This window comes from Metopolophium dirhodum, chromosome 1 (assembly GCF_019925205.1).
Source record: "Metopolophium dirhodum isolate CAU chromosome 1, ASM1992520v1, whole genome shotgun sequence".
NCBI classification, from domain to species: Eukaryota; Metazoa; Arthropoda; class Insecta; order Hemiptera; family Aphididae; genus Metopolophium; species Metopolophium dirhodum.
In genome coordinates, this window is record NC_083560.1 from 109,241,305 (window position 1) to 109,260,921 (window position 19,617).

General features: G+C 27.2%; 1 protein-coding gene and 1 pseudogene across 1 annotated transcript; both read right to left on the bottom strand.

Moving 5' to 3' along the window:
* Nucleotides 1-1,538: 1,538 nt before the first annotated feature.
* Nucleotides 1,539-2,106, bottom strand: LOC132933533 (uncharacterized; annotated as a pseudogene).
* A 4,950-nt stretch (nt 2,107-7,056) lies between these two features.
* LOC132937333 (ribonuclease P protein subunit p30-like) lies at nt 7,057-14,529 on the bottom strand. The gene is made up of 8 exons (XM_061004157.1): nt 14,175-14,529; nt 10,988-11,136; nt 10,618-10,692; nt 10,160-10,228; nt 8,605-8,808; nt 8,482-8,549; nt 7,836-7,915; nt 7,057-7,772 (listed from the first exon to the last, which is right to left on the bottom strand). The coding sequence occupies exons 1-8, from the start codon at nt 14,248-14,250 to the stop codon at nt 7,750-7,752; spliced, it is 744 nt and encodes a 247-aa protein (XP_060860140.1). The 5' UTR covers nt 14,251-14,529; the 3' UTR covers nt 7,057-7,749.
* Nucleotides 14,530-19,617: the final 5,088 nt, after the last annotated feature.

The following is a 19,617-nucleotide window of genomic DNA, read 5'->3' on the forward strand; positions in this document are numbered from 1 at the left end:
ACCTGATCGAAAATCTATAACTGTTGCCCTGTGAGCTTCGGGTGCGTGGTTATGATCTGTAGGCGTGCCAAGAAGTGTATGTAAACCATTGACACAATCAGTCGTAGCTCTGGCATTACAATTTTCATGTGTTTCTAAAGTTTTTCTATGGATTCTTTTTTCACACTCCCAGTTGTACCGATTTTCACGCACTTTATTTTGGACCATAACATAGCCATTTATAATAAGTTTGTTGTTCAACAAATAACACTCCATTATTATAAAATAAAATACGACGAAGGCACAAACCTCACTGATTCAATATTACATTAGAGAATAACACATCGGCTCTTCGGTTGTATGATGTATATTACTGGTTCGATATCTTATCTCAAATAATTGCTTTGATAAATATCGATATAATTTGGAAATGTTGGATATAATATCTTTATCGCAATAATAATACCCAACGTCGCCGGTTGTCGGCTCACCGCCCTAGTCCCACTTATTTATATGTTTGAAAAAGTGTTACTTGTCAGTACAAACATGTTATTTTTTTAGAATAAATAAATTATGAAATTAACTTAGATTATGTTTGTTTGAAAAAATGAACTAATTATCATAGTAGCATAATTGAACTACACTTAATATATTTGACATTATTGTATATATTTGTAATAATTTATAATCATAATTTTATTTAATATTTGTATGCTTAAATTATTTTAATTGTAATAACTATGTCTGCTATTGTCACAGCATTCACAAGTTCAATGGTGAATTCAAATAGGAGTGTATAATATTTGAATTTAATATATTTTTGTAATTTTAAAAATTAAAACCTATCTATTTGAACTTTTCTGGTGTTGTGATCCTACTTTTTCCAAACGATTTCCGCACAGCAGCATTGCCTTATTTACAGCAGCATCACATCAACTATCATAATAGTTGTAGTTAGTATTAGTGGTAGTTCTAGTTTAAGCTATAGTTGTAATTAAAAAAAAAAAACGGGGTCCCCCATCCCCCCACCCAAAAAAAAAGTTGCAGCTGTAGTTTAAAAGAAAATAGTTTTTTTTTTAGTTTTAGCTGTAGTTTAAAGAAAAAAGTAGTATTAGTTAATTGTAGTTTTAGTTTTAGCTGTAGTTAAAAAAAAAAACTCAAAAAAAGTAGAAAAAAAATAGTAGTTTTAGCTGTAGTTAAAAAAAAAACCCCAAAAAAGTATTTTTAGTGATAGTTGTAGTTGTAGTTAACAAAAAAAAGTAGTTTTAAGTATAGTTGTATTTGTAGTTTTAGTTATTATTTTAGTTGTCGAAGAGGGTCAGACAGTAAAAAATGCCGACGAATTGTTGTTAATTCTGACACAGAAAAAATTATTTATAAGCTTTAAAATTAGTTTAGAAAAAAAAATTGGTAATGTGATTCGTCATTATGTAATGCAGTTGGACATATAACTAAAAAATCTCATTAAAAAACAAAAACCAGTAACTGAGTATTTGGATGCAACTGGTACAGTGGTCAGAAAAATTGACAAGAACAGCAAAAGGGTTCTTTACTATGTTCTAGTCAATCAAAGAACAGGTTAAATCTGAAGTCTTAAATTGTGCTGTAAATATTGAAAATATAAGCATTAATGAATATAATGATGAATCATATTTACACGAGTTTATAGTTAAGTGCGTACCTTTCTTAGCACTGTGGACACCTATTATGAACAATAAAGTCAACAATGGCATTGAAATCCACCAGAGTAATGCTACCGTTGAATCTTGGGTTAAAACAGTCAAACAAGACATACTAGAAGGCGACCGTAGGTTTAAATGCGGCTGGTTTTTAAAACTTATGAGACAGCGTGTGACGAATGTACACAAACAAATGAAGTACAATATTAGAAAAGGAAATTGCACTCGTGCGCTTGATTTTGACAATAAGTCTAAACAGAGTACCACTAAAGAAAATGGAAAAAGAAAAATTTCAGAATTGTCTAGCCTTACCCATTTAGACGAAACAGAAAGTTTGGGAAAAAAAGAAAAGCAACACAAACATCTTCAACACACCAACTACCGTCCTTTCAAAGCACTGTCGTTAAAAATCCCAGTCTTCGACCATTACGGCAGATAAAAATAACATTTCGCCCAAAGTGGTCGATGGTATCGAAAGCGTTGTGGTTATAGAATGTGACAATGAGACTATGTTCACTGTTGATGAGCAAAATGACTACTTTGCTTTTAGTAATAAGTAACATTTACTAAACGCATGACGTACACATAAGTAATATTATAATGTAGTACCTACAATATGCTAAAAGTCGGCCTTATATACAAATGACCTATTGACCTAAGTCTCACGCCACTGTTTAACAATATCCGATTCGCTAATAATTATATCACATGATATGGCGTGATTTTAAACATTATTAATAACAACGATGTTGTTGTTGCTGCACAATATGATGATACGTTATACAATATTAAATTATATTCAACAAATACACTATCCTGTCCGGGGACCGAATGGACGATGGGCAACCATCCAACCAGGGGCGGGTTTTATCACTCACTAAGGGGGGGGGGGGCTAATAGAGGTTCAAGAATTTAGTTAGTTGTTTTTTAAATCTATATAAAACTTTATAATTAACAACAAAAATTAGCTATTTATTTATAAAAAAAATATACATAAAATAGATATATTACATTATTAATTCCATATTTCTTTTTTTAACTTTTGAAAAAAGTAATCGTTATCTGCACTGCAGTCTGCACTTCTGCAGACTGTCGTTTGAAATTCGGGCTATTTTTGTACCATTTGCTCAATTCTCGTAATAAAGGAAGATAACCAATTCTTTATAAGTAATACATATACATAGATATATATTATATATATAATTATTACTAACATTATTAATCTCCACGTGGAGCCATATATATTTTCATAATAATATTAGACGTCATGTCAGACGTCAGTCGTCGAACGTAAAACAATCCAAAAATAGCTTGAAGCCTAAATATTCAAATATCCATAAATAATCATATTCATCAATGACGATTGACGATATTTTATAATGATTATTAATATATCAATATATCATAATACTTGGCTTTGTAAAATAGTTAGCTTAGTCCCAACAAAGCAAATGAGCTGAGGCAGTAATTTGTAAAATAATATTTAAGAACGTAAGAACCACGGCAGAGGGACAATGCGGGTTTCCTAGTGAGACACGTATGTTGATAATAAGCTATCCACAGAGACTCGTATTTTTGTGTGTTTGTTTTATGTTTAATAAAGTTCTTTAATAAAGTGAATATTGTCATCGATTATTTTGTGTACCATCGAGAGATAGGTATACGACATTATTGAAACTACTTATAAGTTATGAAGAAACCTTGTATTAAATTTTCATATTCTATGTACCTATACAATAATACAAAGAAACTTATGTATGAATATCTGACTTCAAAATAATTTGCAAATCGTGATGATGAATTTCGAAAAATTTAAACTTTAAATGGCTATAAAAAAATAGTGTATATGCATTTTTAATATTTTTCAACTGCTATTATAAAACCTTATGAAGGACTTTGCATTACTGTTAACTGTAAACTTAGGTACGATTTTAAATTGTGGACTGTATGGATCTTTTAACTATAAGAATATATACAATTTACATGATTTATTCCATATATATTTCTTTTTATTTACGCGGCGATTGGCAGTCGAACGCTTACTGACATTAGATTACTTATTATACTATTATATTACATATAGAGCTCCTTATTGCGAGCGATAATACGCGACAAAATCCTGTTTACAAATTGTAGATAAAATATACGCGTCAACAATTACATTTTCAAACTTTTCGAACCAACGAATAAAATTGTATTCAATTTAAAATGTTTTTAAATAACTTAGAGTCAAAATATTTTGCAAATTTTATCATGTATAAATTATAATATAAACGTTTGATGACAATTTCAAGTAGGTAGGTTAGAGTACCCTAACCTAACCTACCTATCTACGGTTAATAGTTTTTGAATAACAAAATAAGAAAATCGTTGTATAAGAATTTGTTAATTTAAAATATTGCTATCGGAAGGCTACAGCGAACACCAAAGATAACATTTTTTTACTTCTGATAGGTACAAATCTTAAATTATCAGACAATTACGGCATTGGTGCTTTTTTAACTGCGAAGAACACTATATGAATGTTCTATACGATGGACCAGCGTCATTAATTGCGTGACGATTGATGACATTTCCAATACATACACTTATATTTTGGAGACTGACAAGTCACAAAAGTCAAAAAAACGTAGTACAAGAATCCCAGTAGCATAACGCCATCTCTTGAGCGTTGCATATGTTTTACTTTTACCACGACAGCCCCGTTAAGTCCTGCACCTATTTTAATAAGCAACTAAATTCTAAGACCAATATATTTGGTGTCAAAACAATGTTAGACAATTTAATTTAAAAGGATGTTACCTAAATTGTTAACACTCCATTAGAACGTTCAAATTCAGTGGCGTAGCCAGGGGAGGGGCTGAGGGGCTGTAACCCCCCACGCGAAATGTTAAGAAAATTTAAAAACTATTTTAATGGTCTATGATAGTTGCTCACAGTCTTAAATTGTATTTAAAATATTTAAAAATGTACTATAAGTATTAACACTTTTCAGCTATCTTTCTATGGTAGTATATATTTAATGTGTAAAAGCGTCAAAATTGATCCCCCCCCCCCCCCGAAAAAAATCCTGGCTACGCCACTGCGTTCAATAATATCTCTAGTTGCTATTTGTCTTGTAATAACCTCAGTGGCTCAGCGTCAGTAGTAGGATTTGTTATGGGTGTCAACAGCCATTGACTCAAAGGCTAACAAGAATTTTCTTAAATTGTATTCAAATAAAAAAATAATTAGGATACATTACAATTATTCATATTTAATTAAGAAGTAAATTATTATTTTACATTATGAATACAAATTATTATAATTTTATCGATACAACTCATGGAGTATCGGATTATTCCATAAATAAACATTGTGAGTACTGCTGGTGCAAAGTGAGTTTACATTGAGTATTTTTACTTTTGAATCGCAAATCTTTAAGCAGAATATTGTGTCTATATTAAGTTATAAGGTACCTAAATTAATATATATTATGCAATATGTAATAATATACTAATAAGATTTGAATGTTTACCGACTGTATATTAATTAAGTGATATCCATTATGGTTCACATAATACATAATATATTCAATACTTTGGTTGTCATTTAGATTAAAATTGGTTGAAGAAGGTACAATGGACACATGTGTACACTGTACATAGCATATTCAATAAATAACACCTATCATCTTTTTAATTTATTATTCACATTTCATAAATAATTAAAAACATTAGTTACCTATTACAGATTTTGGTGAGTTCATTTATGTTTTTTTGGAAACCAAACCTAAACATAAGATATTTCAGGTTGGTTTATTACACCAACAACCTTGCTTAACCAGTGGAGTATACTGTGGTTGGGATATAATGATATATAGTGAATTTACTTTTGTTTTCATTTTACCTATATGAGGTCAATTTGTTAATAGGTCTAATGTGAAGGGATACGTTATAATTTCTTAATTCCGAGTTTGTATGAAGTTAAATAATTGTTCATGTTCTTCAATATCCTCAATAGCGAACGATATAGCTATTTCACCGTAATTAGCCACTGTAAAATGAGTATAAAAGATAATATTATTGGTATTAGTACAAGTAAAATCCTGATTTTAAAAGTATTAAAATTATAAACTATAAACGAATCACGAGAATTGTGTGTAATGAATATACACAATATTACTGTAAGTAAGTATGTGCATAATTACTTTTGTGTAAAAAAATGTACAAATATTTTAAAAATGTGAATAATTGAGTCATTAAAATTAATTTTTTTTTCTCATAAATTAGGTGGTCCAAGGGCCAAGGCTTAAAAAATCATTTTTACAGGAAATGTAAAACAAAAGGTTAAGAACCACTGTAATAGACAATAGTTGTTACTACAAATTGTATGTTTTTTTATCATAATATGATATTATGTGTTAATATGTATGTTTATTTGTACAAGCTACAAGCAACACTATTTAATATTTAATTATCAATATTGGTTTATGTATTAAATATATTGTTTAACAATCTTGGTAATATAAAATTGTAAACAAATATAAATATGCTTCTTGTCCTGAGAATTTGTTCTTCATTTTTATTAATCTAAAATACGTCCGTGAAGTTGGCCCACCCATTTTGGTGTAGCTACTCAAAATCTTCACCAATAGTTTTCGAGTTAATTGCGATAATTTTTTTATTAAATAACTACATTTTTGTATTCAACTAAGATTTTTTGTTCAATTTAGATTTTTTTATTCCATGTAGAATTTATTATTGTATTTAACTTGGCCTTTTTTGCGTCGACATTTGGAGAATTTGCGAGTTGACCCTTTACAAACGTACGTTTGGCCAGCCCCCCTCCCACAAAGGAAAATCTATAAACAAAGTATACAGATATTTAGCATATAATTTGCATGCCTAGTTTGAAAATTCACACGATCTTCCTTCCCCTCAAAAAACTAAAAATTCATGAGGGGGGGGGGGGGGCAGCGACACGTCTTGCCAGCCCCCCCCTGTATCCAAATTAACATTTTCAGAATTTTTCTTCCTCAGACATTTAGCACGTTATTCACACAAATTCGCACGCCTAGTTTGAAAATTCGCACGACCTTCCTTCCCCTCCAAAAACAAAAAATTAATGTTTATTCTATATAGAATTTTTATAAAGGTTTTTTTGTCAATATAGATTTTTTATTCAATCAAGATTTTTTCCATTGTACTTAGATTATTTTTTTTATTAAATACAGTTGTCAATTAAGTTTTTTATTTAATATTGTTTTTCTAATAAAATGTAGATTTTTATTTAATATAGATTGTTTATTAAAAATAGATTATTTTTTATTAACTACAGTTTTTTAAGGGTTTTTATAGATTTTTTAATCAACTAGGCTTTATTATAGGTTATACATAATCATAATCTTGATTGAATAAAAAAGCCTAGTTGAATAAACATCTATAAAAAAAGGCCTGAGTAAAACATATAGTTAATAAAAAATAATCAATATTTTATAAACAATCTATAATAAATAAAAAACTTTAATACAAATTGTATTCAATAAAAAGTAATGTAAATTGAATAGAAAAATCTTTATTGAATAAAAAATAATCTTATTTTTAAAAAAAATATTGATTGTATAAAAAATTAAATAAATACAAAATTTCAATTCTCATAAAGAATTGCGGAAATGAGTTTGGTGATAAAAAGGGTGACTCGCAAATTTTGAAAGTGAACTCGCAAATTCTCGCAAATGTTGACGCATCTTTCGGTAAAAATTTCGACATTTTTGAGCGACATGGGTGGGCTACGTGAACTTGGCCCACCCATTATTATTTTGTTTGCAGCTAAAAAACGGCTAACTCGCAAATTCTGAAAGTGAACTCGCAAATTCTCGCAATTAACTCGCAAACTATTGGTGAAGATTTTGAATCGCTACACCAAAATGGTTGGGCCAACTTCACGAACGTATCTAAAATACAATTTTTCGTTCATCAAAAATAAAAACAAACCATTTAATAATATATCAAAAATGTATTATTGAAAAAATATTTTTAAAACATACGTACATACGTCTTATTTTATAAATTATTTACAATATTATGAAGTTATTTTTCTTGGTTGAGTGTTAATTGCAGATTTTTTTTTCATCTGAAATTTATAATTCATACTATATTTGTTTATTTAATGCTTATAATCAAATTTATAACATACTTCGTTGTAATATAATAGAGTAACATCCTTGAGTGATTGATTCTTTTGACTGTTTCCTTGAAAGACCTAGTAAAATACCTCTGAACTTTGGTTAAGTTTTTTTATATTAAAATCAATAAGAGAAATGTAATGTGTTTAATTTATAATAAAATATTTAATTACTGATAAATCATTAGTAGTAGTCATACAATGTCTAATGCCATGGAATAGTAAAAGAAACAAAGTTCATATTATAAATAAAATGCATTGTAGTAAAGTAAAAGATTTTTTTTTTAATATTTAAATATAGCTTATAAAAACACAAAGATATTGAACAATGTTGATAACTATTAATAAAATGCATGTTTCTATTATCAAATACCAAAAAAATTCTTAAAAAAACAAATAATAATAATAATTTTTGTGGCATACTTAGTTCTTAATATAATGTCTTTAATATATGCATAGGTTGTTTGATCAATATCAATCATGACGTGGTGTATTACACTTTAATCAAAACGTTTGATGAAAATATTGCCTATTTATAGAAGTTATACTTTATGATACTACTTAAAAGTCAGAACTTTTCTGCAAAATAAAATTTATTTATATTTCCTAAGTTAAACGTCAACATTTCAAAAAACTTAATTTTTTACTCAAAGGATACAAATTCATTACATCATGAGGATTACGTATGTCTAATTTATTAACTGCCCCACTCGAAACGATTATATTCTGAAATAAAAATACATTTAAAAAAATTCATTTGAATTTAAAAGGTTTTTTTTACTTTTGATTTTCCTTTCATGTGAAAAAGATGAGCCAAACTTAAAGTATCTTGACGAGCAATATAATTAACTAACATAGGTGCGTAAGATACTTCAAAATATATGTTTTTTTCTATTGCAATTGTATATTGCTTTGGAGTTATAGATGTTTTTATGTTACAAGTTATTATGTCAATAGATGAAGTTGATGAAAAAGTCACTATATCCTAAAAATTAAAATTTGTAGTAACAAAATAATATATAGATGCAGATACATGTAATAAAATAATCATACACTTAATATATCAATGCAAATGAATTTAAATACATTTTACACATTTTCACAACAAAAGTACATGATACTCATAAATGGTAGTTCATATTCGACTCTTCTTAGGCACAAATTAATATAATATAAATAATTAAAAGGACTTTGCACATGTTGTCTCTATCTTATTAACGCATAATATATTAAACTGTACGTCCAGAATTTATGTTGTTAGCGTGAATAATATTTAAAAATGCTCATCATTCACTTAAAATTAAAATATCGTAAAAACCAACAATAGAACACATATTATAATGTTTACTTTGAAGTCTTATATTTAAGCTAACAACACAAAATTGGAACTGATGGACATTGAACAATTGAACCTACATTTAAGTATATTATGCGTTAGCAAGATGAGACAACATATTATGCGGATACAACTTCCTCTTAAATTGTAAAATATGTAACTGTAATCTAATATTCAACGATTTCTATGTTACGTTTTTTTACTTTCAATACATTTAGAGCAACCAATCTTATTTGTTGTGTCAACATTAAAATGCCAAAGCTTACATTTAGATAAACAAAAATACATAGTTAAATAAATAGTTTGATAGTTTTCTTATACCCTACTCAGAATCTAAGTTTACCTCAGAGGTTGCCAATGTCTGCGATAGTCAGATGCTATAGTCAGAAGAGTTGGCTGGCGAGGTATGTTTTTACTCTGAATAGTGTTAAGATATGTTTATTTAAATTACTATAATGCGTTTCACAACAAGTGTAACTCGATGCTAACGCGCCACATGGCAGTTTTGTCTCAAATCAGGTCTAATCTAGGATAGAAAAATATTCTTTATCAAATTTAAATTACGCCGCACAATTTAACTTGCTAGTTTTAGAAACCCTAATGAAGAAACACCATGAGGCGCATTAGCGTTGAGTCGGAGTTGTAGTGAAACGCACTATAGTATATTTATCATTCCGAATGTTGATATTATATATAAATAGAATAGTAGATAGTCACTACTACAATATCAGATAATTGATGGTTTCTCACAAAATTAAGTTTCATTATATTACTCTATAACTGGACAAACAAGCAAATAAATTTTTTTTAGATATAATGTTTAAAATAATATTACTTTATTGTTATTGTATTTCTATGGCCAGAACATTTAACAAACTGTTGCCATTTACAATCACACTGAACACATAAACAGACTACGTTAGATTCTTGCATAATATATTATTTGTACAATAACAGTGTAGAATACAAAAAGTAACAAAATAATAATAACAGTTCATACCTGAAAAACTTGATCATTTAATGGTTCTACTGCAAGAATATTATACAATTTAAAATTTTGAAAACTGGACTATAATAAAAAAAATATGTATTAATTATTGTAAACAGCTGAATTATTGTATGTTATGGATAAAATAGAAAGTTTGGACATTGTGAACAATGTCATAATTTAACGATTAGGACTACTCTCCCCTCTTCCCTTTGGATTCACATAATATGGTAATATGATTCATATAAAAATAATAATAGGAGTGTTTATAGAAATATTTTTTAATTTATTATGTTTATTGAAATTAAACAGCTATTTTTAATTTTTATACTTAATCTACTTTGTCAATCTCCCCATTTGGTTATTGTCCATAATGTACACTTTTCCTATTATCATTTGTCACCACAAAATTAAGGCACTGTGCGCATTGCCCAAATTTCTATTTCACCTGTAACATATTTATTACTTACAATTCTGTGCAATTGTCCAATATTTGATATTTGTACTGTCAATCGATTAACTATTTTCAATTTGAAATCATCATGCTAAAAAAAAATTAGATTTTATCATTCTATGATTTATTATACTATTATGAAATCAAACTAACATTTACTTATATATATTAATTTCATGCTTTTATATTATATATGTACAGAAGTATAATAATTATTGCTTTATTATCGCTATGTCTATATTCTTATGAAAAATGGTATAATTCATAAGAATATTTTTCAAACTATGGTAAAGAGGTAAGCACTTACATATTTTAAACTTGTCATACCAAATACAATGGTACATTAGATTTATACATATATATTAAACTAAATATAAAATATTTACATTTATTAACTTGGGAGTTGGCACCCAGTCAATTTCTTCTTTGTTTTCACCATTACATTCAACAACTTTTCTTTTTTTTCTATTAGAATTTCCAACACCTAGTAATGAACAGTTAACTGTAGTATTTACAGCAATCAAAGTGTACCCATCTGTAAACAAGTATTTCATATGTTAAAAAATTTTCTCATCATAGAAAATAAAAATGCACCATTAAGATAATTAAATATAGCATTTATTATAAATTATAACTCAACATTTTTAATATTAAATTAGATAATGCCTAACTATTTATCATTTTAGATTAGAAATTGGTTTTATTAGGGATGGGCAAGTTAATAAATAAGCTGTGACTAGTAACATTCAAATTGTATATTTAAATACAAGATATAAAGGGCATATTTCTGTAGCGCTAGAAATCACTAGTAAAACAAAATTAAGAGATTCAAAAAGGTTACACATCAATTGTGCCAGACGTATTGGTGTACAAAAAAGGGTATACAAACAATTGTACAAGACGATATTGAAGTACCAAAAATATCATAATTTAATTAAGTTTAGTGAATTAAAAACTACATTTTTTATTGTGTGGGTAATGATAATATGATATTATATATATTCAATTTTTTTATATTATATCATGTATTTATTGATATATTATTAATGGTGATTTAATAAATAAATTGCGCTAAACGATATTGAGATATGCTGGCGTATACATCGTTTATGAATACTTTTTTGCTATCTACATGCAATAAAATTATAAATTGGTCAAAACGGAATATTCATCAACAAAAATCAAATAAGACAATAATATTATAAGATAAAAATATTTTTTAATAAACGTTGTTATGATCGAATTCTTTATCAAAATTATAAACTTTCATGTAACGAACTTACTGAAAATGGACGCAATTGGCAGTTTAAGAAACAGTAGAAACACTAAATTGTATGTCGACGAGGGAAAAATAACAATTTTTAAAGATGAAACTAAGCACAATCATTTATCTCCTAAAGACCTTCAACAACGAATAATATCAAATCAAGAGAAAAGATAAACTATGGATGATTTACCTAATAGAAAAGCTGTTAAAAATAATAAGTAAGGAAATATTTATTGAAAAATCATCAAATGATCTCAAAATATTGAAGTTGTAGCAAATAGTCGACAACATTTATATAGAGCAAGACAAAAATCTACACTAAAATTACCTAACAATTTGCAAGAAACTCAGAAAATCTTTAATGAACATAACAACAATTGGAAATAGAAGTGAAGAATTTTAATTAATTAATTATTTTGAAAATAATATAACAATGTATTGGTAACTAATTTGAAGTTTATCTGTTGTTAAGAAAACATATTTATGGATGGGACATTTTCTTACAGCCCATTTGTTGTATCATTTATTTACGATTCATGCAGCAAATAACAGACATTATATTCCATACATTTTTTCTTTTACCAAGTAAAAAAACTATTATCTATGAAATAGCCCTAAAAGAAGGTTTAATTAATATTTGTGAATCAAAATTAATGGTTACATTTCATTCAAAAATATGTATTGTAGATTTTGAGAAATTTACATAATGCTATAATTACTGTTTGGGCTATTATATTTTATATGAATATATGACTGTTATATATCTCAAGCATGGTGGATTTATCTGGTAAGTATTCAAATGATTTCAGACTTAAATCATTCATACTTAAATTTTAATTGAAATTTGACAATAATTAAGATGGATATATTTATTTCTATCACTACTTGAACCAGAAAAAATTGGCAATTGCTCTGTAAATGATTTTATGGATATAAAATCCACGGAGGAACGAGTAAGTCGATTTAATAATTATCTGATTGATACAATTATTGACAAAGACCCAATTTCTCCACCATTTATTTGGATATCAAACAATATATCAAGTGAAAGGGCTTCAAATGCCAGCAAGTTAAGTAACTTAACTTAACTCTACTTAACTACTACTACTTAACTCAATCATTCAGAAAATTCTTTTACTCGACACAATCATATATTTTTGTATATTTGAAATTCTGGAACTTATTCAAATACAATTAATATATTATATTAAAATGAATAGCATTTAAAAAGAAAATAACATGTAAAATAGTAAATATAAAAACAAAAATAAACATGGAAGATAATATTTTGTGATATAAAAACGACACTATGAATATTTTCTGGGTTGTTAAGTTAGTAACAAAAAAAATAATAGAATATAATAATGAACTGTTCATCTCAAGATATATTGTAGATTTTTGATTAATTTGTTTCAACACTAATTTTTAATCATTTATTATAAGTAAGACAATTTAACAATATAACTTTTAATATTAACGTATTTTATATATTTAACTAAAATAAAATATTTAAAAAAATGTATATCTTATATTATCTTATAATATGTGAATAAATCGTGAATATTTTCTTGGTGCAATAGATGTACGCCTATTTAATGTGTGATAAATTCACCAACGCAAAAGATGTATATATTTCAGGTGGTCTAGAAAAATCAGTGTAATTGACAAACACCAGATATAAGATTCTTTTGATATTTTTCAGTGGTTACAAGTTACAGTTATAGTCACTTAGTTCCATTTAAAGATAACGTTTATTAATTATTTATGTTTGAATAAAAACTCATATACGCACATCACCACTGACCATATTAATATGTTCTATTTTAAATGGAACTGTCCTTTTTTAGTTTTTAGAGCATCATGTCCTCAAATTACAACTAACTTCAAATGAAGCGATTTTTGTCCAGTTTTAATCCCGTTATTTCTATATTATAATATATGTATAGGTAAAATACATGAGACATGTCGTTATTGGCATTTGGCATATTGAAGTGTAATTATGAACTCGTACGACCGTCAGGCTTTCCAACACTTTATCTTTATGCTTACATGGAAAAAACAAATACATTTTCTTTGAAGGTTCGAGTACATATAACCAAAATTGGCATTAAAAAAGAGAAAGGACAATGTCTTGAAATAAAAAAATATATTAGTCCACTTTAGTTAAAGCTCTATTAATTTAGTGTCAATTGTAAAATCAGTTTAACAAATTTAGTCTACAATTTGACTTGAGGATAAATTATCAGTTCTATACACTTACACTGATATAATAGGCTGCATTGTGTACAATTTTAAACGTTACTTACATTCAATGAAAGTATTGATAATATCATCATTAACTCGTTCTACTCGTAAGTCACAATATCCATAAGGCTCTTTCATTTTATTTCCATTAAACTAGCAGGAATAGTCAGACTTAGACCATTACAGATTTGTAGAGGTAGATAATGTTTAAAATAATAGAATGATAACAAGTCTTTGCAAGCGCGTTTTCACCGTGTCTCGGAAGTAACGAAAGCAAACAAACAGTTTGCTGATTGTAGTGTTTACGTCTTATCTAGTTCATGCCATAATGTTCTATGTTCATGCTAAGTTCATGGTACCGACATAGCATCTAAATACAGGAATGCACATTACGCATACAGCGAGGCGTGTAAGATATTTCTCCCTTATCATTACGTTCAGCCGTTATCAATATTTGAAATATTATTAAAAAAAACAGGTAAGTGGATGTCGCTCTGCTGTACAGTAGGTTACAAGTGGGTCAATGCATAATGGATGTATCAAGGCGCCCGGTGCCGATGCCATTTTTTCCTTAAAAATACACTCTGCGGGAATAACGATACCACCTTGTAAAATCTACCAAATTTCATAATTTTTTTTTAATTGCTAGTAGGAAATATTCTACAGCCTGCATCATTCTCTGTTTTTCAATATTTTATTCTCAAACTTTATAATATGTCTAAAAAATACAAGATAAAAAGCATTTTTTTAGAAATTTGGAATACAATTATTTGAAATAAAATACAAAATCAGAGATCGATGCTGGCCGTAGGAAGTCTTCTTCTTTCAGATAAAAAAATAATCATCAAAATCCGACAATTCTACTCGAGACTCGAGAGTTATACCCGTAAAGTCATTTTATTCGATATAATACACCCTATGAACCCCCACTAAATAGGTGTCGGGACATCAGATAGTTGATTAGTGGAAAAGTCTTATAATTGAGGTGGCAACTAAAATATAAAATTTAATTTTTATTTTGATAGAATTGTGGAAAATTTGAAAAACTGGCACCGGGACCCTTAAACTTAAATTCAATGATATAATATCATAGAACAATATCTTTGTATAAGAAAAACGATTCTGAGCGGAAACAGTTTGTCAGTCTGGATTTTAGATTGTGAGTGGACCGATGAATGCATTGATTTTACAACGATGTATGTTTTATTTTTTTATTTGTGTCGGTGTACACATAAGTAGTCGAAATAATGCTTCGATTTTCAACTTTTCAACAGTATCTTGTTCGATGGGAAAGCGAATCTAGTTGGTGCTTGGGGAGGTCAAAATTTAAAATTCCCAGTAATTTTTTAAAATTTTTAAAAAAATTAAGGAAAAACGGGAATTTTCACGCAAAATCCGATTTTGGTTTTTGGTGTAACTCTATATACATGCAATATTCATTGATTGTTTATATTAGCACTTTCTATACACGATACAATTTTCAAAATATTTTGATGTGTAAACGGACATTTTGAACGGACATTTACAGTTTCCAATTCTTTTAGTTTTTTTTTCTATGAATGTCAATAAAATTATATTTGTTGGGTAAAAAAGCTTGAACATTTAATACAAGGCTTTTAATATATTGTTACAATGAAATTTTAAAATATTAAAAATCCAGTCTCAATTTTTTTTTTAAGCATTTCATGTTAAAATGTTGACAAAACATGTAAAAATCACGAAAATGTGTAAATTATTTTGAGTTAGAAACACATAAAAATTTTAAAAATTCAATACAAAACTTATTATAAGTTTGTCTACCTCTATCAAACAAAAAAATCACTACCGGAAAGTTAAATTAAATTTTTATGAGCATTTTTAGCAGTTCATATTTTTATATCAATGGATATTCACTCGATTTATCATGTACAGATTTTGTTATTTTGTTGTAATTCTAAAACAAATAACTGTAAATACATGTAAATTTGACTGAATGTTTAAATTCTAATTTTTAATACACCATAAGATTTTCAAAATATTTTAACTTGTTTTTAGCTGTTAACACACAATTTCAATTTTCAATTTTTTTAGTTTTTTTTTTCTATAATTGTCAATAAAATGTTATTTGTAGGGTAAAAATGCTTGAAAATTTATTACAAGGCTCCTAATAAATGTTTACAATAGCAGGTGAAAAATATTAAAAATACATAAGCACAATTTTTTTATGAGCATTTAAAGTTTGATTTTTGACAAAATTTAATAACTATTTTGTAGTTAAAAATGTATAAAATGTTCAACTTTTGTAGCTAAGGATTGAAAATTTAAAACAAGGTTCCACGTAAATAGATTATACATAAATTATTTTATTCACAATAAATCATCAAATATATTTAGTAATATCATACACTGTCTGACCGTCTTCGCTCAGAATCGTTTTTTTCTTATAGGTTAGGGTACCTAATTGAAAAATGACCTGTCTAAAGTACCATATTGATCCGATTTGCTAAAAGATAAGGTACTATAATGTTGAAATCGAAGCACTCCTTCTGGAAGAAAATTTGTATACAGGATAAAAAAAACACTATTGTAAAACCACTAGCTTCCTCGCTCCGCTCAGAATCTAAAAGTAATATACTTACCTGTGATTTAGCTTTTCAGTTTTATATCCATAGGTAAATCATATTATAAAAATATTAATGATTTTATATTACTTTTTGAAAACGCCCAGTGCCGTTCAGAATTAGTTCCCAAATAAAGTGCATAGTACTATTATTTGTACTAACTATCTACTTGTCGGTACATATTTCATATTTTATATTACTCTTATACAACCTAACGTAACCTTTACATTTTTTAATTTAGTATTTAAATAGGTTATTGATCCAACAATATCAAATCATTTTTCATTAGAAAAGTTATTCCTTCTAATTTACATTTCTATTTGTATTTCTAATTTCATTGAATTTGTATGTATAAAATTATTTGAATTGTATGTTAACACTCAATAAGAATTTTTAATAAATAGCCTTTTGGCAATGCATTTTATGCCCAACATCCAGATTCCAGATACAAACCATTCCACCAAGTACAATATTTTCCACTGTCTAAATTTTACCGAAGACAAATAAATTCAACATCCTGGACTACCTATAAGAAAACAATTGGACTTTACAAAAATCAATTTGTATAACTCAACAATATAATGTAAATATTGTAAATATTTATGTTAAGCTAATATAACTTTCTACCTTCTTAGTTGATGAAACAATCAAAAAAATAAACATACGTTTTGATAAAAACTAGTTTATTTGTTCTTAGGTAAATATTATATATAAATAAACATTATTATAAGCGTGAAGCTTCCAACTCAGCATATTGCTGTATTGCTGTTTATGACTGGGTTAACTTTTAGATTTTTAAGATTTTAATTTAGTCATTACACTCATGTAAGGCCATAAATGCCTTTTTTATAATAGCAAATAAATAAATAATTTTCTAAAAAAACATTGTTGATTGATCATTGATGTCATAACTGTCCATTGGAAAAGAAATAATTAACTTTTCAAATATATCAGGTATATAATGTTATAGTGATTTATTTAATGAAAATTTACCATCCATTTGGTAATTGGTTAAAATGTTAAAAGATTAAGAGTTTAAAAATAAATGTGAATATGTTCTTCAAAAAATATATAAAGATTCTATATAAAAATATATAGAAGTTACTATGAGTGTTGTTGGACAAGTATTTATTCGGGACTTGTTCGTATTTGTTCGTGGCATATAGAGCTTGGAGAAAAATATTAGCAAAATAACTGGACATACACGCAAGGAAAAACAAGGAACATTAATTGACCTTACAATAAACCAGGATAGTATTAATAACCGGAGTGTTCAAAGTGAGTTTCAAAAAGTTCATTTTATAAAATAAAAAAATGGTAATGATGCATGTTGTTTAATGATATTATATTTGTCTGTTTTCAAGTTGTGTATTCATACATTTCAATGACTAACTGTAAAAAATTAATTATTAAGGTAGGTTAGGTTAGGATATATCATTACTACAGATTATTACTGTATGTCTATAATATTTAAATAATTTACTATTGTAACATATTTATCCAACATACAAAAAAAGCCAAATTTAAAAGTGCACAACACAAAATTGACAACTGCCAAAATTAAAGATTGACCAAGTAAAAATATTTATAAATCAATACACAAATTAAGTTGCAAGTACAGTTAAAAATGAAGTAAAAAAACAAGTTTTATACTTTATTTCTTTTAATTTCTTGTCCAGATTTAATATTTGGCAATATTCCAGCAAATGATGCATAATTAACAAAAATATTTTGGAAACAGAAAATGTCTTATTTGATCATTCAGAATATTACCTCAAAAGTTCTCATAACTCTTAAATTTTTTACCTCTAAAATTGTTAAGCCAGTATCTACTTTATAGTCAATATTCTGGTTATTATTATCAAGTTTCTTTTTATAATAGAACAATTTAAGATATTCAGAAAAATAATTATTTAATAATAATAATTATTCACAGACCAAACCACCAAACTCATAATCAATATACCTATGTTGGGAAACAAACGTCTTATGGCTTATAACTCCCAGGAAACAAATGTTCTATTTTAATAACGAAAAATTTTAATAATGAAACGTCCATCAGTTAAATTTATTGACGAGGACAAAATGTTCTGGATTCCAATAATAGTGTTTGATCGCAAAATCAATATTTTGATCAACTCATTTAATTTTCTTATACATCCAAAAACAGTTGAAATAAAAGCTAAAAAAAAACAGTAAGGAATAATACAAAATACATGAACATTTGACTTGTAAAAGTATACCTTTAAATTATATAAGGTATTATCTACAAAACAAAAGAAGTATACAATAAATTTGAATTCAGACAAAAATTAATATTAATAACTTACCTAATACAAGTATAAAAGTGAAACTTTTTTTAAGTATAACCACCATTAATCAAGATAATATTTACATATTCAAAGTTTTGGAACTTAAAAATTACATTACAAATATTAATATTTTTGTTGATTAAATAGATCCTTTATATTACTATATTCACATCAAGTACTGAGAAGTGACTAGTATTTAATAGCGGTGGTCAAAAAACAACCACATTTGCTGTGTGGTATTTGCTACACCCAATAGTGTAGTCGCAACCTAATACTCAAGTTGTCCATTGAATATGATTTTTAACATGAACATATTATAGACACTATTACAATACAATAATATCATAAATTACTTAGTGAAAATATTATAGCCCCACATTAGATTAGTCTCAATTTGAATGTTTGTTATATAACTGTAATAGAAACTATCCATGTATAAAGATTTTTGGACACCATACTACAGTGAAACCTCTGAATAGCGGACACTCTTGGTCACCAACATTTTGTCCGTTATTCGGAGGTGTCTGTTATTCAGAGGGGATAAATTTTTGAAATTTATTTGTATAATAATGTACTATGTATGTACATATATG